The sequence below is a fragment of the Heteronotia binoei genome, chromosome 10 (assembly GCF_032191835.1).
Source record: "Heteronotia binoei isolate CCM8104 ecotype False Entrance Well chromosome 10, APGP_CSIRO_Hbin_v1, whole genome shotgun sequence".
Lineage (NCBI taxonomy): Eukaryota > Metazoa > Chordata > Lepidosauria > Squamata > Gekkonidae > Heteronotia > Heteronotia binoei.
The window spans coordinates 66,031,554-66,058,094 of record NC_083232.1 but is presented as its reverse complement, the minus strand read 5'-3'; the positions used below and the strand labels follow the sequence as shown (position 1 = coordinate 66,058,094).

The window sequence follows — 26,541 nt, the reverse complement described above, 5'->3', positions numbered from 1 at the left end:
GAAAATGACCTAAACTCCTAAGTGAATGTTTTGTGCATGTTTTCAGATACATGAACACCCTTCAAATATGATGTGAAAAATATGGACTGGGGGGGGGGGGGGGACGACCCAGATTATACTATTCCAAAAGAAGTTTCATGCTTGTTTTTTAAAATACATATCTACAAGTAATTGCATGGAATATTCAATCCTCTGCTCAACTAAGGTATTGCTGGACACAGATAAGAACATTATCTTCTTGATAGTAAAAAGCAACATCAGAATTCAAAGAATGGTTCAATAATTGTGTGTATAGATAGGAGTTTTGGATCTGTATTGAACAAAGCTATCTTTTGAAACTGAGGGCAGTATCACAACTTACTTGTGAAAGTGCATCTGAGGGTGTCATTCGGGGAGGTCACAAATTTAATTAGAGTTGCATGAGCCCATAGTCTTATGAATGCTACAGAAATGAACTTTGGTATTTCAAAGAAAACTATTGGTATTCTCATGAATCTATAATAATTGCTGTATCATCACTAGTTTTCTCTGTATGCACTGTGTCAAACATATAGCTGTGAAAGCAACATTTATAGTGTAGTGTTAAGAATTCTTTCCTGGGAATAAGCCCTACTTAATAGAGGAGCTGAATTCTGAGGATTACTTTCTATGAGAGCAGACTTTGTGACAGTTATCCTAACAGGTCTACTCAGCTCTGTTAAATTGAATTTACTCCCATGAAACTGTTCTTAGGATCACTCTGGTCGTTTTCACACTCACCTTAATCAGCAGCGACGACCCTCTTCACTGCGCAAGATCTGCGCGGATTTCGCACTAATTGCCACGGAGCACCCAGAAGAGCCGGAAAGTCCCGGCGCAAACGGAAACCGCCAAAAACCAGTTTCCGTTTGTGCCGCAAAAGTGCCGGGACTTTCCGGCTCTTCTGGGTGCTCCGCGGCAATTAGTGCGAAATCCGCGCAGATCCTGCGCGGTGAAGAGGGTCGTCGCTGCTGATTAAGGTGAGTGCGAAAACGACCTCTGTTAATCTGCTTTTAAAAAGGCCTATACCACAAGCAGCATCTTGGCCAAAAGGTCTTGAATGAATGTTTACAGGCACCCATAAGAGCTTGACAACTATCTCACTTTTGAATTTCTCACCTTCATAACATCAGTGTTGAAAATACATATAAATTAATACAGTTTTTAAAAGTTAAGCTGAACCTTTAAAACTGTGGCTGTAATACTATCAGCAATGAGTCTGAATCAATGTGCTAAAGGTAGTATTTGAGTATTTCTGATAAAAACAGGTGTTTTATAAATACATTTTTGGAAAATGTCATTTGTTAACTTTCCACAAAATATAAATAAAATTGTAAAAGTATATATTGTAAGAGTACAAATCACAGTATAAAATTGTGAGCATATATCTTACTGGTTTGCCACACAGTATTGTACCAGTTTCACCTTCTTGCTTCTTAACTGTGCCTAGAAAGTAAGCATTATGAAACCAGTGATTCTTATTTCTAAATTAAAGCATTTAATCCTGGTATGTTGGTCAGTTCTCTACTATATAAAGTTGCAGTAGCAATACCAAATTCAGATATAGGTTTCTTAATTTTATAACATAATACCTTCATGTACTGATATAACTAATTACTTAGGATTCTATTATATTCCATCTCCTTTCCTCACGCAAACACTTCTTCGGTAGCTTTATTTGCTGTGGGGTTATTTGCACAGTGCCATAGTACCACCACCTCCAAATTTCATCCTTAATGAGACTTGGGCATCATGAATGTAGACATTGACAGGAAACACGCCCAAAATTCACACATGAAAGACTGTGAGAGCAATCTGACCAAATAGGTCCAAAGGCATCTTGTGAATATGTATACAAAGTTAAAGTTGTGGAAATATATGAAAGGTTGACATTAATGGGATCTACTTGTTAAGCACTTAAACATGTAAGGATTTTATTTGTGGTAAAGGAGGATGGACCTTCTAAATAACCAAATCATCCTTAGCCAATTGTGAACTGGCCAGATCATTTTTATTTATTTCTGCCCCCTTTTATCCCTAGTGGGGACCCAACGTGTCTTACAACATTCTTTTTCTATGTTTTATTCTCACAACAACCCTGTGAGTTAGGTTAAGCTGCCCTAAGGTTACCCAGCAAGGTTCCATGCAGAGCAAGGATGGAACTTGGTCTCTCAGATCCTAGTCCAACACTACAGTATTTTCAGAACATTTAGGACATTTGTGTTTGATCTTAAAGCTCACTTTGTGCAGCATTTCTGCCAATTCCCCCTTTTTCTGTGGACTTCCAGCAGGCACCCCATACTGTTTCCAGGAAGGCCATACCCTCCACTAGGCATATTAGGCAATTGTGATCCAGGTGTGCAGAATTGCCCCTTTCTGCCCCTGCACCCTCCCCCCCCCCTCAGCAGTGCAGCCTGGTGCCCTTCAGGGGCCTGCCACAGCCATCACTATTGGGAAGGTGGCTCACACATGTGCTTATGTGCCAAGAGCAGGAGCAGCCCCAGCACAAGGCTCTGCAGCCTCAGATAGAGCACAAGGCTTCATGGTCTCAGGAAGAGCCAGAGAGCTGTCTCTTCTCAGCTGCCCCCTGAGCTAGGCTTTAGCAGGGGTGGGGGGAGAGTGACCCACTGGGACAGAACATGTGCCCTGCAGGAAGACTGAGCTCAGACTAGCACAGGATGAACCACTGTTCAGACCAGACTTCTGGGGAGGACAGCAGTGCCCCTCCACTCTCTTATTTTGTGTGCATGTGTGGAGCCTTTCTCTTGGGGGAAAGGGGAGGCATGGGGTTGATGCCTGTGCTGATAGGGAGGGGTGGAAGTTGTAAGGAGACAGTGAATTTTTGCATACCAGGCAGCCAGGGCAGCTACCAGCACACTAATAGGCTCCAGGGCACTGCTTTCTCATCCTTCTTCAGCTGCTGTGAAGCCAGAGGAGTGCCCATGCCTACCAGCCAATGGCAAGGGGCTTGCTCCTGCTCTCCAGATGAGCACGCCTCCCCACAAGCTCTTGGGTGTTGGAGGATACTTTCACATTAGGATGCTGAGGCTGAAACTGCGGTCTGTCTTCTGGGCTCTGGCTCGCAGCACTTCCCAGTCTTGAGATCCCAGGATGGTGGAAGGGAAACCTTGCTGAAGTTGGCCCTGCAGGGTGAAAGCGTCACCCCATCCTCAGCTCCTCCAAAGTGCCTGGGAGCCACAAGGCAGGGCCACTGTGGTGGAGGAAAAGCCATGGGTGCCCATCTCTCCTCTACAGCATGGCCTGAAAGCTGCCGAGGCCAGCATTGTCGGGGGAGATGGCGTGAGTGTGTTGTGAATGAGTTGGGGGTGGAAGGTGAAGGGAGGGGAGGGGAGGGGAGGGGAGGGAAGGAGAACAGTGGAGGTGGGGTACAAGTAGTTAGCCTTGCCTAGGGTGCCAATCAGTCTAGGTCTGGCCCTGTTTCCAGGGGTCCACTGGCACCCCAACCCCAAGCAGGATTATAAGAAATACAGAGAACTGCAGCAGGGAGTTGGGAAAATTTTGTTAGGAGAGCACTGCTTAGGACACGGTGCTTATGAACCCAGTATTTTCCACCAGTTGGTGTAGTAGTTAAATACCTGGATTCTTATCTGAGAGAGAACTGGGTTTGATTCCCCACTCCTCCACATGCAACTGCTGGAGTGACCTTAGGTCAGTCATAACTCTCTCAGAGCTGTTCTGCTTAAGAGCAGTTCTTGGAGAGCTCTCTCAGCCCCACACCTCACAGGGTATCTGTTGTGGGGAGGGGAAGGGAAAGGAGATTGTAAGTTGCTCTGAGACTCCTTCGGATAATGAAGGGCAGGGTATAAATCCAATCTCTTCTTCCTGTTCTTTGTCATAATTTTATTACTATAATGCTCTGCTACACATACTAGAAGGCTAAAATATTAAAATTAAAGATAAATAAATGAAGTAATATTTTTATGTAAAACAATACAAATCCAACCAGCTTTTTCATTCCATCTCACCCAGTTCCTCTCGCCATCTCAGCCCCTGTCTCATAAGGCTTTTGTACCTGCAGGTCCCAGGAACCCATGTATAGCTGTTTCAGGTGGTCAGACAGAATCCCTCCATTTTTCACCAGCTGAAAAGCTCCTCAGAATCAACACAACGTATAAAGACAAATCAAAATCCAGATATACCCTTTTTTGATAAGTAGCACATTTCAAGTCTTTCCTGAGCAGAACAGGCAAGCAGTTTGTTTCCTTCTTCCAATGCACTTTCAAACCAAGTTTTTTTCCTCTTACATGTGTCAGGCTATGAAACAAAAAAGTTGTGTTAGTGACCATAGTACTGGCACCTTTCCCCTGAAATTTTGTATTAGTTTTAAAATGTGCAAAAATGAAACAAAATCAATATATTTGTAATTTGGGGTATTGTTTACCATGCAATTGCATGATTACTGAATCTAAAAACAGTTTGTCCATGATTAATAGTTAGACATTTGTACCTGTTTCCTGTCACAAAAGAAAGCCATGTAAACACTTCATCTGGCAACGATATATCATTAAAGGATAACAAATAGAACTTTTTTATTATTTGGGGGGGAAGGGGTTCAGACGCCAAAATATTTTGGGCTGAACCAAGATGAGGAATGTTGGTAGCAATTTGCAAGTAGATCTCTTTGAACCTTATGAATTTTATGAAGTAATCCTAAACAGCTACCAAAGCCTCATACAACTACAATCTGGGAGATCCAGGTTCAACTCCCCACTCTGCTATGTAAGTTTGTTGGGTAGCCTTGGTACAATTATTCTCTCTCAATCTTTGTCTGTCTCCCTCTATTGTTTTCCTCTGTAGTGGGTTATGACTTTATTGTTCTGTTTGGCATACCCACCAATTACTGCTACTGGCTCCTCTTGGGGTTTTTTGTGGGGGGTTTTTTGGTGTTATGTTTATGTGTTTTGATTGAAGTATTCTATATATGCTTTGTTTTAAATATTTTCTGTGCTGAAATGTTTGATGTTCACCACCTTGGGGACCCTAATGGGATAGAAAGGTGGCACAGAAATGTTTTAAACAAATAACCCACATGCAGCTTGGGGTCCCCATTGAGGACCAAGGTGGAAAATAGATAAATATTTGCGTAAGTCGGTGACACATTATATTTGAGGACATTTATATGCTGCCTCTTCAGAAAAGAAAAACTGCTTGACATGTCTCACAACAGTAACAGCACCAAAATATAAACAATGTTTTAAAACACAAAAGCACTATCCAGGTTATCATACTAAGCAAAGAAGATAAAAGTCTACAAGCCACACAAAAAAAATGTTGAAATGGCCAGCTAAAATATGGGAGAAATTAAGCCTAGGTAAATAAAAATATTTCGACCTGTCATCTGAAGGCTGAAAGAGGTGACGGGAGAACCTGCAGGGGGAAAGCATTTCTATTAACAAAGCCCTGACCCTAGTTGCCACCCATCTCTCTTCTATGGGTGGGGACATATAATATAATAAGATCTGTTGACTTTAAGGCGATATGTAGTACCAAGTATTAAACTACAGCTAATGTTGCTTGGTTTGAAGTCACCACCAAGGTCTTAAACTTTCTGAAGAGGCCCTCACTGAAAACACTGAAGAATTTTAATACCAGAAGCATGAAATTTTATGCGTTGAGTCAGTATTCAAACCAAAAGACTCTTAAATATGTTGCTACGTATCAAACAAATTAACCACCTTCCCCTTTATTTTCAGTAACATCCATACGCTCAGGGAACAAAAACTCAGTATAAACCATACCTAAACAATGCATGGAAAAGAATCCCAAATTTGTTATCTTTTATAAGGCGTTCAAAGACTACACAGAGATTGATCCGCTGCTCCACGACACACTCCCTCTTCAAACTACAGCAAATACTCCTGTGTAGTCAGTTTCATTCTACAACACAATTGCTTGAACTTTCAACACAACCAGTACATATTTGTTACCAAATAGAACACAAACAGGTTGCTTACCTGTAACTGATGATCTTCGAGTGGTCATCTGTGTAGTCACACACATGGGTCTTGCCGCAGGCAACGGATCCATACCTCGGAGCTCCAATAGCTCACCTATGGTGCTTTTTGGCATGCTTCCCTCCTGCTCTGGGGAGCAGGCACCGACTGCGCATGCCTGGAGCGGGGGGGGAGCGCCCATTCCACTCAGTTTCTTCCAGCCGCCACTGACACTATACAAAGTTAAATAACAATCACAGTAGGCCAGCAGCGGGGAAGGCTGGGTGGGCGTGTGTGACTGCACAGATGACCACTCGAAGATCATCAGTTACAGGTAAGCAACCTGTTTATCTTCTTCGTGGTCTCTGTGCAGTCCCACACATGGGTGACTAGCCAGCTGAATGTCCTGGAGGAGGGTGCTGGTAAAAGAAAAGAGTTAGTCACATAATCAAATCACATCACACCCTATAGGTTATAGATGGAAGCGGATGCACTCACCCATGGCTTCAATGGAAGATGGATCTGAGGACCGCTTGGCCGAAGGAGGCGTCTCGTCTCGCACGAACGTCTAAGGCATAATGGGAGACGAACGTGGATGGTGAGGACCAAGATGCAGCAGCACAGACGTCCTCTAAGGAGACGCCCTGTAGGAAAGCCGAAGACGTCGAGACCGCTCTGGTAGAGTGAGCCTTAAGGCCTTCGGGTAGGGGCTGCTTAGCCAGTTCGTAACACAACCTGATGGCACTAACTACCCATTTAGATAGTCTCTGGGTAGAAATTTTGTGTCCTCTGTGAGGTTTACCGTAGGCCACAAACAGATTAGGGTCCTTATGGAAAGGTTGTGTACGAGCAAGGTAGAAGGACAGAGCCCTTCTGACATCTAGGGAATGCAGGGCTCTTTGTCCTGGGTCGGTTGGGTTGGAGAAAAACGTTGGTAAAGAAGTTGATGTCGATAGGTGGAACTGGGAAACAACTTTAGGAAGGAATGCAGGGTCCGGTCGCAGAACCACCTTATCCTTGTGGAAAATTGTGTAGGGAGAATCATGGCGGAAGGCACATAAGTCACTTGCGCGTTTCCCTGAAGTAAAGGCAACTAACAATGCCGTCTTCCATGACAGAAGGTTGAGATCTATGGTAGCCATGGGTTCAAAGGGAGTTTTCATTAGACAAGAAAGGACTAGGGATAGACTCCAAGCTGGGACAAAGGGTTTAATGGGTGGATGCAGGTGCAACATGCCCTTGAGAAAGGATTTGGACAACCTATGAGAAAAAACCGTTTTGCCATCAACAGGGTCATGGAACGCAGAAATGGCAGAAAGGTGAACTTTCAACGAGGAATAGCAGAGTCCTGATCTCTGTAGGGACAGTGGATAATCAAGAACCAGATTCAGGGGTGCTGATTCTGCTTGCAAATGTTTGGATGCTGCGAACGAACAGAAGCGTTTCCACTTACGTTGGTAAGAAAGTCTAGTGGAAGGCTTTCTTGCGTTAAGAATTATGTTAGCTACTTCTGTGGAGAGGAAGGAGGACGGATTCTCCACGCTGTCAGGGCCAGAACCTGTGGGTTGTGATGCAGCACCTGGCCATTGTCTTGAGACAAAAGATTGCCCACAAGAGGAAGGCGGCGGTAGGTGTGGCAGGACATCTGCAGGAGCCTCGTGAACCACGGTTGCTGTGGCCACTATGAAGCAATGAGAATACAGTCCGTGCCGTCTCGTGCAATCTTCAACAGCACCCGTGTTAAGAGGGGGGTTGGAGGGAATAGGTAATGTAGAGGGCCTCTCCAAACGTGCAGAAAGGCGTCGTTGCCTCTTCTGGTATAGAATCGAGGGCATTTCGCATTGTCCCTGGAGGCAAAGACGTCCACCGTGGGTGTTCCGAAGCACCGAAAGATGCGACGAAGGTAGACCTGATTGATGGACCATTTGTGGTCGTCTATCCGAACCCTGCTGAGAGAGTCGGCCAGTACATTCTCCACACCTGGGAGGTGGATGGCAGTCAAATAGATGTTGTGCTTGACACACCATTCCCAAAGCAGTATGGCTATACGGCACAACCGGAGGGATCTGGTGCCTCCCTGTTTGTTTATGTAGAATACTGTCGCCATATTGTCCGTGGAGATCTGAACGTGCCGGCCCCTGATCAGTGGGAGGAACGAATGGAGGGCTCTGTGCACAGCAATCAGTTCTAAGCAGTTTATGTGCATGGCCCTTTCGGAGGGAGTCCAAAGCCCTCTGACAGTCTTGTCCTCTAAGTGGGCTCCCCATCCCCACTTGGAGGCGTCTGAGGTCACAATAGCCGTTGGAGGAGTCGGAAGAAACGGCATGCCGGAGAGGAGGTTGTTGGGTACAGTCCACCAGGTGAGAGAAAGAAGGGCTCTCTGGGGAACGGTGAGCAAAGTACTCTGCGGTTGCACGTGAGGATGGTAGGCATGCACAAACCAGAGCTGCAGTTGTCTCATCCGGAGCCTGGCAAAGCGGAGAACTGATGTAGTGGCTGCCATCAGGCCCAGAAGACATTGGATGGTGAAGGCAGATTGAAGCGGTTCTCGCTGAACTGATTTTGCAAGAGCAATGATGGTCAACGCTCGTTCCTCCGGGAGGAAGGCACGATGAAGAGAGGTGCACAGACGGGCCCCTATGAATTGCAGGTCCTGGGTTGGTGTGAGGTGTGATTTGGTGGGATTCAGAGAATTGAGGAGGGAAAGAGCTGTATGGAGATTCGTCTCCAGTTGGTGTTGAGTTGGTGCAATGAGGAGCCAGTCGTCGATATATGGGAAGACAGGGATGTTCCGGATGCGGAGAGCAGCTGCCACCACTGCCATGCACTTGGTGAACACCCTGGGTGCAGTGGAGAGTCCGAAAAGCAGGGATATGTATTGGAAATGATAGTGGCCCATGGCGAATCGAAGATACTTCCGATGTTGAGGTCGGATTGTCACATGGAAGTAAGCGTCCTGAAGATCTAGGGAAGCCATCTAAGAATTCTTGGGGATCAGAGGCAGGATGGATTGCAGAGATATCATTCTGAATTTCCTGTATTCGATATGTTTGTTCAGCTTCCGAAGATCTAGAATAGGACACTTGCCTCCATCCCTCTTGGGGACCAGGAAGTATCTCAAGTAGAAGCCAGTCCCTCGATGTTGAGGAGGAACAGGTTCTATGGCATTTTTCTGGAGCAAGTCCAGAATTTCCTGATGGAGGTGAGGAGATGGGGGGGTAACTGTGAAGTAGTGGTGGTGAGGTGGTGAAATGAACTCAATTGCGTAACCTAGACGCACGATGGTTAGCACCCAGGAGTCGGTTGTGATTGAGTTCCAGGCCGGAAGGAAGGGGGAAAGCCGTGTGTGATAAGCAGGTGGAGGTGGAGTCTGAAGAAAGTCAGACTGTTTAGCAGGAAGGGAAGCTTTCTTGGTCTGTTGAGACCGAGGCCTCTGATGGAACTGCGGCTTTTGTTGTATGCTCTTCCTCTTCCAGTAATCATTCTGTTTAAGTGACCGCTGGCGTTTCTGGAATGATGGTCTCCAGGGTTTTCCCCGATTAAATTGTTGGGAGAAAGGTTGGGAAACTCCCAGGCGTTTGGCACGCTTGCGGCCATCATCAACAGAGGTCAGTACTTCGTCCGTGGATGCATGGAAGAGGCCTAGGCTGTCGAAAGGGAGGTCTTCAATTTTTTGTTTGATATCTGGCTGCAAGTTGGTAGATCTTAGCCAGGCATGACGGCAAAGAGCAACGGAGGAAGCAAAGACTCTCGATGAGCATGAAACAGCATGGCGTATTGAGTTTATCTGCTGTTTGGACACTCTGGACAATTCGGATACTAAGTTGGAAGCCGTTCTCTGGGAAGTCTCTGGGAGGGAGGGGATGAGGGGCGTAAACTGGTTCGCCAGGTTGAAAATGTAAGCAGAGAAGTAGGCTAAATAGTTATTGAGTTTAGAATTGGTAGAGGCTAAATTAAATATCTTCCTTGCCAGGGTGTCAAGTTTTCTACCCTCTCGATCCGGTGGTGTGGGGTGTCTGGATGGCTTGGCCTTAGTGGCGGAGTGCACTATTATGGAGTTAGGTGCCGGGTGCGAGGCCAGAAATTTAGCATCAGGAGCATGGACTCTATAGAGAGAGTCGAACCGTTTAGAAGTTGGTGGGACTGAGGCAGGCTTGTCCCATGCCTTTCACAAGCCCTCAAGATGCACAGGCAGCATTGGTAGAAGTGACCCTGGCGGGAAGTCAGCCTGCACTAGGTCATGTACAATGTCCGACACCTTGGGGGAGTCCGAAGGTAAAGCAATCTTTAAAGTCTCAGCCATAGTGGTAATGAGATTTAAGTAGGCCTTAGAAGCATCCGCAGGTGAAAGGCGGAGCTGTGGCGTAGATTCTGAAGCTACAGAGGCAGGGTGGTCCTCCGAATCCGACGATGCTGAGGTTTCTCTGTCGGAGTGGGAGTCATCTCTAGAAGGAGAATGAGGTGATACGATCAGATCCGAAGTGGAAGTCTGAGGCTTGGAGGTCTGAGCATCCTTGGATGGTCGAGGTGGAGTAACAATGACTGGAGGGGCAGTCGAAACCGTCACGGAGGCAGTGCGGGGTTCTTCTACATCCCGATACCGTGGAGTGCGGGGTTCTTCCACATCCCGATACCGTGGACGTTCATGGACTCGAAACGATTCCATGTGCCGAGATGGAAAATATTCGTCTCGAAACCGAGTGGGCTCTCGGAGTCTATCGTAGCCGCGGGGTCGAGGAGAATCTTCATAGTGGATTCGAGGGGTAAGAACCTCACGGCCCAAATAAGGAGCTGATTCCTGGTACCGGGAGCAGTGTGTTCCCTCATCCAAGGGGGAACGGGAGAGGCGATGGTAAGGTCGGCTTCTCAGTGAAGGAGATCGAGAAAAGGGTGAGTAGTCGTAACGGGTATGTGCATGGTAATCCTGGTGTTCATAGTAGGTAGATGAGCCGGATTCGCGGCGCCTGCGTGGGGAGCGAGAGCGGGCTCGAAGAGAAGAAAGATGTGTTGGCGAACGGGATCGGATCCGACGAGCGGAGGGCTGGTTTGTTGGTGAACGAGAGCGGACTCGGTGTGTAGAAACCTGAGTTGCTGACTCCCTGAACAAGGGAGAGACCGCGACATCTCAGAAGGACCCAAGTCGAAGAGATGACTTTAAGTATACTTGAGTAGGGTCGGTAGATAGGTCGGGCTCAAGAAACTCGGAGGGGACCACGCTATGTACCGAAGGTGAGCGAGATTGGATCGGAATTACTTCCACAGCCGTAGATGCATGGGGCGTTAACTGCGGCATGTCAGTGATTACATCGGGCGGCGCCGACAGTTCTGGCGGAAGTAAAAGCTGGGCTGACGAGATCGCGTTGGGATCCATTGTTGCCGAAGTTGAGGCCGAGTCCCGAGGTGCTTTGGGAGCCGAGTGCGACTCGTGTGGCTTTCTCGGAGCCGAATCAGCCGATTCGGAATGACGAGGTTTTTTCGGCGCCGAATCCGTGGTGTCGGAATGACGCGATTTTTTAGAAGCCTTATGGCCGGTATCGGCGTGCTTCGAGGGTTTCTTTCCGGACTTGTGCAGCTTCTGCTTTTGCGATAGAAGCGCGTCCGAAGAAGCCGAATCTCCCGCTCGTAGTGGGGGAGGCGGCGAGCCAGACGTGGGCATAGCCCTCAGGGACCGTTCAAGAAGAAAGCTCTGGAGCCTTGCTGCGCGGTTCTTACGGGCCTGCTTGCCAAAATTAGCACAGTGTGGACAGGAGTCCACTCGATGGGCTTCCCCAAGGCAGAATAAGCAGTAACTGTGGCCGTCAAAGGTGGGGATTTTAGCTCCACAGCGCCTGCACTTTTTAAACGTAACTTTCCCTTCCATGCGCTCCAGACAGGGGAGGGGAGGGAGGGAAAGAAAAAAGGAGAAAGAAAGCGCAGAAACGGACTTTTTTTTAAAAAAAAATTTAGGGACGAAAGATAGTGAGAATCATGAAGAAATATGAGGAAATAGGCAAGGAATACGATACCAGACGAAGAGAAGAACGAAGAGGAGAACGAGCTAAGGAGGAAACGCAGCGAGTTGGTGTTGTCCGGGCGGCGGTAGGGAAGAAACTGAGTGGAATGGGCGCTCCCCCCCCACTCCAGGCATGCGCAGTCGGTGCCTGCTCCCCAGAGCGGGAGGGAAGCGCGCCAAAAAGCACCATAGGCGAGCTATTGGAGCTCCGAGGTATGGATCCGTTGCCTGCGGCAAGACCCATGTGTGGGACTGCACAGAGACCACGAAGAAGATCTGCAACTTACACCCCAACTCCAAAGAAGTTCTATTGACAGGGAAATGCCATTTAAATGTTTTTTCTTGAAAAAGACATCATGCCCAGGAGTGGGGGAGTGAAGCCATTGCTACAAAGACATATATGCCAGCAGCTCTGGCAGCTTACACGCACGTAAGGGTGACCTGCCACTAAATCAGCTGCACTGTTCTGGGAGAGGGGGGCTGTGGATTCCTCTCCCCTCTTTCCACACTATGCAACCCTCTTCCTGCTGCTCTTGCAAGTTGGCTGCCCCCTGCCTAAGCCCTTGCCAGGAAGGAACTCCCTCCCCCAAGAGGGAGGAACTCCCTTTGCAGCAGCTCAGATGGCACTTTTCCTTGGTGGGGAGGTGACAGGCAAAGAGATGCTCAAACTGCAACTTTCCACACAATGTTCCAAATTGCACTGGCAGAACACCTGGCCTTCTGAGCTGGAGCAGCAGCATAAAGCCCTTTCCCCTCAGCCGCCCTCTGTCCCCTGCCATGCAGCAGACTCATCTGGCACAGCTGTGGCCCATGGCTAGCCTCCCCCTGGGACCAAGCAGCAGCAGGGCAAGCTGCGGCCAGAGCCTGCCCAAGCCGGCATGCAACAGGCATTGTGGTGTGCTTCCTTCCTACCCAGCCCCACAAGTCACCACCACTCTGGAGCTGCTGCTGAGCCCTGGGTGGCAATGGTGGGAAGGCGTACTCACTCCTGGGTCCCCCCAGCACCCTGGGCCAGCTCATCAGGAGTAGCGGAGCACTGCTGTGGCTGCTCATGGTGGCATGTGTACACTTGCTGCTGCAAATGGGCATTGGAGCAAGCCAGAGCTGGGCTGAACAGCAAAGGAGAGCCCTCTCCACTCCACCAGGGACTGAAAATCCTGCCTGGATTCACACACACACAAAATGGCAGCATAGTAACTGATCAAACTGAGAATACTACCTATCTGCGGGACCGTCTTGCCCCACATGTTCCCCAGAGAGCACTGCGATTAAGATCTCAAAATCTTTTTGCTATCCCTGGCTAAAAGAGGCTAGGCTTAATTCCACCAGAGCAAGAGCCTTCTAATTTGCTGCCCCAATACTTTGGAACACCCTCCCAGAAGCCATCAGGGCCCTGCGGGACTTATCGCAATTCTGCAGGGCCTCCAAGACTGAACTGTTTCAGATGACATATAACATCTAATGGGAAAGGGCTGCCACCACATCTGGATCTATTGCACTTTAGTACTAACTGCCTGGGATCTATATGTGCTGAGAAAGAAAAATATTACATGATCCGCCTGAAGTAGCATCATTGCAATTATTTTGTTTTACTATTGCTTATTGTTTATTTTATGCTGTTAGCCTCCTTGAGTCTGCATAGAATGGGTGGGATATAAATATAACGTAAATAAATAAATAAATAAATAATACAACCCTGCACAGCCTCTTTTGGGGGGGGGGCATAAAGTGTGGCCTGGGAGCACATGGCTGCCTTCTTCTTCCAGAGCCCTGGCCAACCCAGCCAGAGCAGTGCTCCAACGTGCTCCAGCTCAAACAACAACAAAACCCTGAGTGCAACTATCTTGGGAGTCAATATATGCGCAATCCTATTGGTTAATATTCTTGTGCTTTTCCTCTGCCTCTCCCCTCCCTTAAACCAGTCAACCAAGCACCAGAGAAATGGAGACCTCCAAAGACTCCAGAATATCACAGAACATTGGCTGAAATCGCACACACTAAATAATGCACTTTCAATCCACTTTCCAACTGGATTTGCTGTGTGAACTGGCAAAATCCAGTTGAAAAGTGCATTGAAAGTGCATTATATGGTGTGTGAGATCAGTCATTATTTATAGGAAACCATTTTTTAAAATAACAATATTAATAAAAACAAAAATTACACTTAATCCTTTGGTTAGTTAATATCCAAATGTACATTCCTACTGCAAGATTGTAAAAGTATATTTTTAAAATGAAGTATATCAACCAGTGCTTGCCAGATCAAAGGGCATAATACACCTTAGTAAATGCTGTATGTTAATATTTACATTTACTTAAACTGAAGTCAAATTTGTGCCTTTGCTATGATGAAAAACCAATTAGAATTCTTTTGGGGCTAAGATGAAAGGTTCATATTCTTAATTACTCACAACCTAATTAATCCTAGCATGTTTATCCAGAAAGAAATCCCACTGAGTGGATCAATGGGACTTTCTCCCCAGTAGGGTTATAGAGGACTGCAGCCTCAGTGCAATAGCAAAGGATATATAATGAAAGTTTAGAGCATTACCTTAATGTCGTAGAATTATTCCTGTCTAAAAGAAATGCCTTTAGCTTGTTGCTAGGCACCAGTAACTGAATTCAGCATCCTATCCCTATTTATGCAGAAATAGTAAGTTGCATTCTTCTTGATAATAAAGAGAACTGATTAGAAGCGATGAATATTTTCTCTCTTTTTATCATCATCTTGTCAACAAAACTATTTATTGCATCCTGGTCTATGTTTAGTTCAGTTTGTGTTATCAATCAGTTTTGGGGGGGTTTCCATGCAGAAAGATATGGAGTTGGGAAAACAAATTGTTTATATAGTCCAGGTATTAAGGTCACTGTGGATAACAAGGAGTTTTTACCTGTGTGCTATTCTTTCTTCTGGGAAGCACACAAAATGGAGAAAAAGTAGTTTAGTGCCTGCATGCTGTGTTGACAATTGCCAAAGGCCCTGTTGATCCTTCCTTACACTGGTATGTCTGTGCAATGCTAAGACATGTAAAAAAAGCATGGAATCATTTCCTCCATCTGACACCCACAGAGTTGCTAGTTCTCTGAGCCAAAAGTGCAAGACAGTTTAAGCAGGTTGCTCCATCTCTATAACTGTGCCTGTGTGTTTTTTGAGACATTACCCATACTTCCAAGCCAGGAACAGTTGGATCTGTGGAGTTCTTACATAGTATATTTAAATTTAGCATATGAAGGCTTCTAAAGGGTAAGACATCTTTCTAAATGTAGATTCAATATTTATCACTGAGTAGGAAAATATTCATATGTTTTGATCAGTGGTTTAAAGCACTATATATTTTATGCAGATTTAACCATGGTACAATGGTCTCACAGTTATTGCACTTCTTTGTTGCCTAGTAGTTGAATTGTTTCTGTATTGTGAAACTGGAAAAACTTTTGTGTAGAGGAGGGGAAAGTACAGTCTAGAGAACTCTGATTCTTATCTACTCAGATGAAAGGAAACATACCAAAACCATACTAAGCCATACCAAAGGATAACTGGAATAATTAAACAAATATGGATATTGGAAAAAGGAAAGCACGTATTACATTGAAAAGACAAGATGCAGCAAAACAAAACAACAACAAAACACAGTGCAGTTTCCGGTTTCAGTGCTATGCCACAACAGCAAGTTGCTGTTACTTTATACTTCTTATTCAAATTGACATAATAAACTTTAAAACTCCTGTGGCTTTACGGAGTTCTTAAAAGTTAAAATCAACAGGCTGCTGAAACAATGGCGAGGCACAGATGATGGCTTTGGACCTTTCAAGAATGCATGTTCATATTCCTTTTCAGCCTTTTGGGTGGGAGGTACACCCCATTCTCTCATCTATATTAATGTAGCTGCCTAGGCTTGTATAATCACCTACCATTCCCTTTCACTGATGTTTTGTCCCTAATTATGGAGTTCCTACCAAGCATATTTGAAGTGGCTAAAGGTATCTCTTCCTCTAACAATTTAAAATGGTACTGCCCTGGAAATACCTGCTTCTCAGCAACTTTGAAAATGTGCGGGTCCATTCAATGGTGACCACAAAAGACACAGAACTGTCTTGGGCTATAGACAGGTTTGATCATTTGTATCTTTCCCTTCCACAAACTTCCTTTAAGATTCAGTGTGGTGTAGTTGTTAGAAAGCTGGACTAGGTTTGAATTCCCTCTATCATGGAAGCTTGCTGAGTAACCTTGGGCCAGTCTCTGCCTACTCTCTGCTTCTACTCTACTCTCTGCCTAACCTATCTCACAGGATGATTGTGAGGATAAAATGGAGGGCAGAATGATGTAAGCTGCTTTGGTTCTACACTGGGTAAAAAGATGGAGTATAGTGAAATGCATATGTAAGTAAATACAGGGTTTTTTGCAATGGAATGATGGATGGGAAGCAGTATCAGAACAGCTACCACAGAAATCTGTTTCATAGCTCCAAATACAGATTCTAAGCATTGCTGTTATGTGTCTTTTCAAAAGTCACAACACAAAAGAGACCAAATTTTAAGACAGGTTGTCCTTTTAAAGCTACTAACATTTTTCAACTATTTGTCTAGCAAGTCAGGCACATTCACGGATGATGCTATGAACAGAGAGAGCAATAACTTTCTGAAGGGAGCTGGAATTTATCTGAGGTTTATTAACTGTTTCCTGCACAGAGGCTTTATGGCAAGAATTTATTTTCATTTATTTATTGGCTGTTAAGGGCTTCAAAGCAAAACTTTGTGGGATTGTTATTTATTATGCCTCAACATATATTTTGCCTTTCCTTTTCACTACCATGTCAAAAAGTAATCAAAATCCTGATCTCATCAGATTTCGGAAACTAAGCAGGGCTCTGGCAAGTACTTGGATGGCAGACCTCCTTGGAATAGCAGCAGTTGGGAGGTGGGGTCAGGCTTTATTCAGCCACTGTTCTGAATATCCTCCAGGTCCCCAGAAGAGTTCAGTAACCAGAGGTCACCACAACTTCCAGGTGCACACACACTTGCACACATATAAAAAATACCAAAAAAAGTTTTTAAAAGCAATCAAAAGCCAGTAATGCTATTACTCATCACAAACTAAAAGGGACAACATTTGGCCTCTTTGCATGGAACTGCTTCTACAATGCTCAGAAAAAATGAAGAGAAATACTGCTAGTCCAAATCAAACATTAAGAAAAATCGCAAGTTGGAAAAAAAGATATTGATTTTGTTGTACAATTGCTGAAGAATACAACCAGGTCTGATGCATGTTTATTTAGTGGGAAGTAATTCAATGAGTGTATTCTAAAAAGAGGCATTTTCCTGTCTGGTGCCTGTCCAAGGCCAGCACCTTGTCCATCCTTGGCCAAGGTATCTGGTCAATGCAGGAGCTGAGCACGATCCACCATCTTCTTTGTACTTCAGGCAGCCACTGCTGACTTGGTCAGAACTCCCAAGATGGGACCCTATCAGCAGGCTTAACTACTAGACATGAGCCTCACCACCTCCCTCCTGTGCTCCAGAGCTTGGTGACATCATTTCCTGGCCCTGAGACAAGAAAGACAACATCAGGGAAGAGCAAGTTGCAGAAGCCATCAAGCCAGTCAGCAAGCATGGAGACAGTCAGCAGAAACCCAACCATAATAGCTTGGATGGAGCATGGGAGGGGGCCCAGACATGCAAGGACCTAGGAGGGAGGGCCTGACTAAAGGCCTTCTGTTAACCAGCCAGTGAAAGGGGGAGGGTCAGAAAGGATGAGGCAGGAGACTAGAAGGAGTGGTGCTCCAATCCCTGGCTCAAATAATGGCCCAAGCCATATGGGTGGGGCCATGGGGGTGGGGCTGATATGCAGAGAAAGCATAAATGGCCAGAAAGGACAGAGGGAAGATTGTGTTGCCCATATAAGAGGTATGCTCCGGGGGGAAAGGATGGGCTTGAGTGACACAACCCTTCCCTCTTCTTTTTTATTCTGAATCCTGGTGAGACTCTGGGAAGTGAAAGTGGTATGATGGATGAGGGCCATGCCAGTGAGGGAGGACACTCACAGTGCCATTGCTCTATCAACACCCAGCAAAGTTGGACTCATGAATGCTAGAGAAGTACGATCCTTACAGTTCAATCTTATAAAAAGTTACTCCAGTTTAAGACCAATGAGTTCAGTAGACTGGCGTAATTCTGCATCAGGTCTTCTCCATGACCTCCTTGTGATTGGGAAAATCAGTGCAATCCAGAACAGCGACATAATAATTCTGGAGTTTGCTTCTCTTTTCTTGTACATACTTCAGTTTCTAGTAGAATCCAATTATCTCTTTTGATGCAAAAGCTTTACTATAACAAATTGTGTTGCCCAGAAGCAGAACATGATGGATTGTACTTCTGAATGCAGCTCTTATCTCAGTCAACCTTTGAATCAGATCCCTTTTAACCCCTGATACACTATATTTTCCTTATAGCTGGTCAAATAGGTGAAGCTACATTTTCTCATATTTGCCACACAAAGTGCCTTGGATCATCTTTTTTGAAGTTTGTGTTGACCACAACACACTAAAGATCACTCCTGGAACTAGTACCTTTATTGAGAGAGGTAAAATAAAACTGCCGTCTTCTAATGAAGAAAATAAAATTGCATTGTATTTTTGTTTGTAATCTTTCAAATTACAAAAGATACAAATGTTAAAAGTGAAAAATTACATACATTGGACTGTACTGTTAGATATTGGGATTTGGTTTCAGGTCTTGAAATTCACCTTTAACAATAAACTAAAACAATTCCTGTTTTAAGTTCACCTACCTTAATTGCTCCAAATACCTCACAAAAGTCCTATTTGTCTTTTGAATACTTACAATTAAAAAGCAAAACTATATTTATTCCAGAAAAAAAGTAGCTATCCTTGTTAAAATCTCTATTTTATAGGGCCAACAAGGCAAACACATATAAATTACAAGAGAAGGCATTCTTCACAAGCTGTTGCATCTGATATACTTATAAATTAGCTAGCATCTTAAAAGAATGACATAGCTACAAAAGATGTTCAAAGGCATAAGGGCATTTTTCCGACAATTCTGGTGTGCCAATAAGGAATGTCTAATAAAACTGAGTACAAAGGATGCAGCAAATACTTTCCAGTATATATGATTAAATGTGTGCCACCTTGTGGTGAGACATTTTAATGTTTTAAAAGATGTATCTTCATTGAACAATTTGATACCAAGGAAGAAGAAAGTAAGGTATAAGCCACTTATCCCAAACAGTTAGAAGAGCTGAAATAGTTCCGTTTGGAAACATTCAGCTTCATAAGAATATTTTAGAAGGAAGGGGCTAACTGCTCCATCAGCCTAATCCTAAAACAATTCCAAAGGGCTTTACAGGTTCCATTGATGTTTAGGTTTGGACAGTATGTTGGGGAACGTTTCATAACTATGAGTAAATATTCAGTGTGATCTTCACACATAATTCATAAATTACAAACATAGTTTTTTGCCTTCATTTAGCTGCTATAATAAAGAGGGCCTTGGTCAAATGATAAGCAACAAGACATGAGGCGTTCTATCACATTTTCATCCTGCCCTTTATCTAAAGAGCTCAGTGCGGCTTCCCTTTTCTATTAATGTATTATAGTTCAAGATTTCCGAACAGAAAAAAAATAACACTCAATTCTATACTATTTTCCCTTCTCCATTTTATGGCCATTAATCTACATGCCTTTGTTGGCATTTTCCCTTGAACCAAGCCATTCTTTATGGACCTTCACCAAATATTCACAAGAGATTTGTTCCAGAGGAATATGTTAATCAGTTGCAGTAAAATTAAACTGGGCAGCAATGACATTTTAAAGAGTGATTTATTCCAGTGAGCCAGAACTCACTTCATCAGCTGCAAAATTTAGTTAGCACCTGCTTTTTACAGTTTTTGCTGTCAATTGAAAACACATTTGTTTTCAGTAGTATTCAGCACTGGCTTACTTCCCACCCCTCCCCCAAAGATTGTTTTTGTTGCCATTGAATTATGTCATTTGTTTCTTGCTTGTATCATGACATTTTAAATTGTTTTGTTCTGAATTTGTTTTTAATTTTGCTGTATATTGCTTTGAGTGCTTTGTTTCTGAGGGGAAAGATAATTCACAAGTACATTTAATATAAAGAATATGCTTCATGAGAAACCAAAATGGAGAGGCTGTGGCTCAGTGCCAGAGCATATGCTTACTGCACAGAAGCGGCATTCCTAAAAACTCCATAAAAAGGAGATAAGGTAATAGGTGATGGGAAGAACTGTTTGATGGTTGAGACCTATAAACCCATAGCAAGAGTAGGCAACAATACTATTTCTATTCAACTAAGCTATCCTTATTAGTATATTTAGACTGAGAAAGAACTTGTTGTCAGTAGACTAATTGAAAAAAAATCAGTCAATAAAGTTTCTGTGCTTCATGTTTTATCTCTCTCCTTTTAAAGATTAATCTATTTGATCCATTTACAATGATTTCTGTGTGATTGCAATGCTAGCCATGAAAAGCTAGGACTGTTTGCTTTACCTCACCAGTGTAGTGCATATTACCATTCTGACATCTTGATTTATGGTGTTTTCATATCTGTGAAGTGTAGTGAGTTACTTCAGGATATAAATGAAACTATCAGGATTGGGCTGATTTTGGAAGCCCACAAAAGAATTCATTATGTCAAGCTTTTTGTTCTAATGGGTAATTTTATCTAAATTAATATCAGTCGGTGGGTTGGTCTGTTGATGAAGATGTAATTCCACTCTTTAACCAGCACATCAGCCACAGTGTGTTTCTAATGACAACTTAAATTTCTGTTCAGCCTGCAGCCAGGTTCTGGTACTAAATTTGCTGTCATCAAGGCACAGCACCATTATTTCAGTGCCCAGCTATGTATTTTATATGTCATATACCCAGAAGTACTTCAAGAAACATGCATTCTCAAACTACAAAGCCCTTGGTATTTCCCTTTTCTATTAATATAGTTCCAAATTGCTGAACAAAAAAATTAACTCTCAGTTCTATAATATTTTTACAACTATACAAGTTTTATCCTACCATAGCTGATAGGATTAATCTAGTAGGAGGGGCGCAACTCAGGGTCCTCGAGCCAGCCCCGCATCTCACCCTCCCCTCCAATGCTCCCTCTATGCTGTGGAGTCTTGTGAGCAAAAATCCTATTTTGTGAGCTACTGGCATTAAAGTTATGAGCTACTGCAGAAATCAGTTTGCTTTGGGGGCATTTTTCTTGGGCTAAGACAAAAATGTGTGAGCTGGAGGCTAAAAAACTGTGAGCTAGTTCATAATAACTCACCTTAGAGGGAACACTGCTCCCCTCCTGCTTGGCTGAGCAGGCCAGGAAAGCAAGAGGTGGTGGCTGGCTGCAAGAAGCATAGAGACTCGGCCTGCTGACCCTGCCTCTCTTTCCCCCCCTGCTCCTGAGCAGAGGGGGTGGGGAGAGAAAGGCAGCAGCAGCTGGCTGAGAAAAGCAGAAATGCCTGACCTGCTGGCCCCACCTTATTAGGTCAGCGGGAGCTATTCAAAAATTCAAGTGACCCCTGAATTTTTTAAAAGTGCCCCCCCAACCTAAAAAATCCTGGCTGTGCTCCAGGCTGGTACCAATCAAATCCATCTGTGGTTAATATAACAACGAGAGAACATGCTCTTGCAAAGGAAATACTCTGGAAAGGGGACGTAGCTGAGCTTGTTATGTTGCAACATTTGGACTGAACATGGTTGCCTTCCTCCACTTTTAACAACTTCATTTGCAACCACAGAAGTTGTCAAGAGGCAGAGGCTTTTAAAAGTGTTGTTCTCAGCCACCTACAACAGCTGGCTTAGAAAAACAGTAATCATGTAAAGCTTTTGTGTGGCTGGCTATTTCTGTTTTGAGCAACTGCTTATAAATAATCAATCTACCTAGAACATTTTTATCTCACCTTGCCTCCACAGAGCTCATAGTGGCCTAAATGGTTCTTTCTTGCCCATCTTATCTTCACAGTAAATGAGTGAAGTAGGTTAGGTTTAGAGTGTGTGACTGGCCCAAAGTCACACAGCAAGTGGAGACCTGAACCCTAGCCCAGCACTCTAACCAGTTCTCAGAGCTTTTAAAAATGTATTTTGGGTCCAATAAGTATATGCAGGATTGAGCAAAGGCTGGAAGCTGATACAGTCATAAATAAGCTGTATTTTCTTATTTAGATAGCAGGTAGACTGGTATGTTCCTTAGAAGAGACCTTACAACAATGAACAAATAAAGAGTGACAGTGTATATCAATTTTCAGATTTTTCTCTCTTTCATTTAATGACATGGAAAAGGTTGGAGAAGTTATCAATCAGTTCTCTGGTCAACAGTGTCTATTCTTAAATTTAGGGGAGAAAGAGAGCAGATTTGCAATGTCACATGAAAAGAAAACAGTCAAGTAGAGAAGGAATGAAATGAACAATAAAGAACAAAATATAATAGAATTTAGCAGATGAGTCAGAGAGGACAGTAGAGCATTTATTGATAGGCAGGAATTTGAAGTGGAAATGGCAAAAATAAGAGAAGATTTAGGGGCACTTTATTAAACTACAAAATGACTGGCAGGAGATTTAGCTACAGAAGAGATCATCCAATAAAAAGGTAGAACCCTTATGCACTACTAGAACAGCAAAAGTAAAGATTTGAGCAGTAGTTTTACATTGTATCAAAACCAGCACTTAACTTTGATAATACTGAAAATATGATGGAACTTGACATTTGCTCTTTGAAACCATTGCTAAAAGATGACTATAAAAGGAGGTAAAGGAAGATCACAGCTCAAGGGCTCTACACGAGTAGTGACGTCAACTTAAAATCACTACAGTGTTCCTCCAAATTGGATGGGAGAGAGAATATAATTAAAGTCTTCCACAGCCACAGTACAGAAAAAACAGGAAACCTTCCATTCAAATGTAAAAAATGCAGAAGTGTGGAGAGGTCTATTTTTAATAGCTCCTTTCTGCAAGGCTAGAACTTTTCCATCAAGAGCTGAGCTCCTTCTGTCTGTTGAACTTCACCCCTTGCTGAAAGAATTCCTAGAGAAGGAAGAACTGGAAGAGACCAGTTTCTAAAATCTAGTGGGTATATTGATGACAGCCCAGCCTCTGGCAAACTATTTTGAGATGGATCCACTCCTGGTTCCATGGACCACCACCTAGCAATTGGGAATCAGCTGAGATCTCTCGGTAGTTGCAGTCTGCAAGGGCTGGGTCTGTTATTCTCCCCAGCTCTTTGTTGTTGTTTTGCATTTACTGTTGGTTTTTACTTTATATAGAAGTGTTGAGTGTTGCAAATTAGTAAACCATTTCAGGCCCAGTTAGGAGGGGAAAGGTAAAAATATTTTAGTGAATAAAGAAAAAATTGAGTGAATGGGCAGAAAAGCAAACCTCTGCCATTTCCTGTGTCTTACTTACAGCATGCCACCTGTTTCAGCATTCCTTTGTCAGCCTGGATCACTTCTGTGATAAGAACCAGGATGTGAGAAAAATGCTCCCAGCACTAAAGTGCAACAAGGTAAATTATGGAAAGAGAGAAGGTTTAGAAGTGAACCAATGGACCATACAAATTATCTGTGTTCATTTGCTTTTACAAGTTGCCAAGTTTGCCAGTTCTGCAGGGAAAAAAGATATATCTGCCTGAAATTTGGCTAGAAGAATTCTATATATTAGGGATACAATCCCGGAGAACTTTATCCCACTTGGATTGAAGGGAGGAGCTAATTGTAAGAAATGTCCTTTCTACTAAAACCAATGAAAATATGTAAGAATAAAGAAAGTGAACATACAAAATTAGAGATAGGAACTGTTTAAAACTACAGAAAACACTATTATTATAGACCCCTATTTTCTCAAAAGGTTAGATCCTGCAGCTTTCTTCTCTTAAGTCTTTCTTTGTCAAATGGCAAATGACTTGGTGGAAAGAAGCTATAGGATTTGACAACAGAGAGTTGCAGTATCCAACCTACTATGTTTTGAGTCTCAGCATGCTCTAGTATCTTCTACTGAATCTTCTCTAAGAATTGTGGAAAATGAATTCTTACATCTCAGTTCTAAAAAGCATTGTATAGTTCAGGGTGGCCAACGGTAGATCTCCAGATGTTTTTTGCCTACAACTCCCATCAGCCCCAGCCAGCATGACCAATGGCTGGGGCTGATGGGAGTTGTAGGCAAAAAACATCTGGAGAGCTACCGTTGGCCACCCTTGAATAGTTGTTAACACATAGTTGTTAACACATAGTTGTTAACACATAGTTGTTAACACATTTATTTAACAGCAGCAGTGTTAACTTCAAATGAATATCATACCTATCATTTAAGAAAGCAGCAATTGTGTTGGTAAATGCTAGGTGAAATTCATTTTTCACATAATTCAACTGATTTGAGCATTCAGTCTTGGCATTATGAAGGAGTAGTAGCATCAGGGCCAAAACAATATGTTGCTAACAAATAAAGCAGTTAAGATATGTGGCAAACAAAAACATGTGGTTAAATCCAAAAATAGTTCCCCCTCCTCGGAAGGGGCGTATTTTTCTGATTACCCACTCCCACACCTTTGTTTGGTTTTTTTGCATATGCCATTTCTGCGAATCCCTTTTCCCCAGAACAATATTTAGAAAAGTTCTGCAGGCTGCTGCAGAAGTGGCTGTGAGTGAATATGTCCTTACTTTAGAAGAGAGTTATGCCAGCAGAATAAAAACTTCAGGTTCAATCCAACATTTCTAAAAGTAAGAAAATGTGCACATTGTATAACCCTAATGGCCTACAGAAACAAAGCATGCACTGTATTCCAAATGCCAAACTCCCGGTATCAAATATAAAGAATAAACTGTAATTCATACATCTGTGCATGCATCCCTGAACATATGCAGTTGGTACAATCAGTTCTGTCAATCCCAATCGCTTGTTAGAACAGTCAAGGGACTAAATTCAGGTCTTATTCCCATGTTACCCAGAGCAGGTGATCAACTCTATCCACTAACCTCTTTTGATAGATGTATGATGTTGTAGATCTATGATAATGGATAACATTATAATGACGAAAGATAAAGACTTCATAGAAAACTGAAAGCTATCTTCTCAGTTCTTTTGATAGTGTGATGAATGGTTATGTGGGATGATCAGAAGAGTCCGGGTTTATCTGACAGATGTGGTTTTAAACTTTAGATCTATAAGAAAAAGACATGCTGGAAATGTTTTTCTGTTCCTACCTTTAATGAGCTAGGAAAATGGTCAATGTGATTTATGGCAGCCCAACCCCTGGAATGGGGTTTCCCCAGAAACTCTACATGATGACTTTCAACATTTTCATCTGAGTCGTATATCACATATTGTCCATTAACAGGATCAGGACAAATAATGCCAGGCCACCTTAAAATGAATTTTTAAAAAATCATTTCAGAAAAGAGAAAACAGATACAATCTCTTTATAATCTCTCTCAAACACACAGAAGGATAAACTATTTTTCCACAAAAAGCCACACCAAGTGGGATACTTAGTAAATATTAATGTTAACTGAATTTACTTTCTAAAATTACGGAATATTACTGTAGTTGCTTTCATATTTTTTGCCTCCAATTTTGAAGTAATATTTATCATAAACTATCTTTGATTTTCAATTATTAAATATAGAATTACACAAGAGAAAAAGTTAAAATTTTAGGAATTATTTTTCTAATATACTTTTTATCTAATTTTGTCACAATACAATATTCAAAGCATAACAAAGTCCTTCTCTCACGCATATTTCAAAAGTAGAACTGTGTTTAGCTTTCATTATAGTGCTTCATTTAAAATATACTATGAGTCTATGCCTGATGTATTTCACCACTATTAAATTTTACACTTACCGTGGCCACCCATGCATTTTCACCAAAACTAAACTTCCTAAAAGAAGCTTTGAATACACATACTTTAATCCGTGTTTTTGAAACTGAGAGGGCTCAGGAAAACATTCTTCAGAATCAGAGCACTTATTAAACCATGGATCAGCATTCATATAACAATACCATGGTGCATTGAGATCAACTTGTGCTGCATCATCACTTGATAATAGCCTCCATTTTAAACAGCTGCTGTTTTCACACTGTACCCACACTTTGTCTAAATAAAAGTTATCATCTGCTAGAGAATCCATATAGCAGAGTCGTCACTTATAGAAGACTGAAGCTGTTAAAATACTTTCATCCTCTGAAACATAAAGAAAACAAAAGCTTTAAACTAACACAAATCAAAAACAATTCTAGATAGTTGCCATGAAGCTCATGCTCACATAAAACATTTCTGCTAAAATTCCTAGCTAGGCTCTCAAAAGCAAGTACTAGTTATGCAGTGACTATCGGCAGGAAAGGAAACCATAGAAACAAGTAAGTGGTATTACCATATTCCCAGGATATTTCCTTTATTAGCAATGGAATTATTTTGTTGGCTTTGGATCTTTTTTTTTGTACAGTCTTGGTGCTGAAAAATCGCTTATGGATTCTTTGGTCCGTGCAGCATATGACAGCCATTGTCAGTTTTCAGGGGCAGCTAAGAATGTAGTTACCTGAAAACCATGGCTGCTAC

The 26,541-nt window shown here is 43.1% G+C and overlaps 1 protein-coding gene across 1 annotated transcript in view; it reads right to left on the bottom strand.

The window, feature by feature from the left end:
- Positions 1-26,298, bottom strand: part of ZCWPW2 (zinc finger CW-type and PWWP domain containing 2) — a 48,927-nt gene extending 22,629 nt beyond the window's left edge. The window contains exons 1-4 of the mRNA XM_060248823.1: positions 25,827-26,298; positions 25,187-25,346; positions 4,179-4,293; positions 1,412-1,464 (exon numbers count right to left, since the gene is read on the bottom strand). Coding sequence (XP_060104806.1) covers positions 1,412-1,464; positions 4,179-4,293; positions 25,187-25,346; positions 25,827-26,113 — 615 coding nt within the window. The 5' untranslated portion in view covers positions 26,114-26,298. The remainder of the gene's footprint in view (positions 1-1,411; positions 1,465-4,178; positions 4,294-25,186; positions 25,347-25,826) is intronic.
- Between the last annotated feature and the right edge of the window lie 243 nt (positions 26,299-26,541).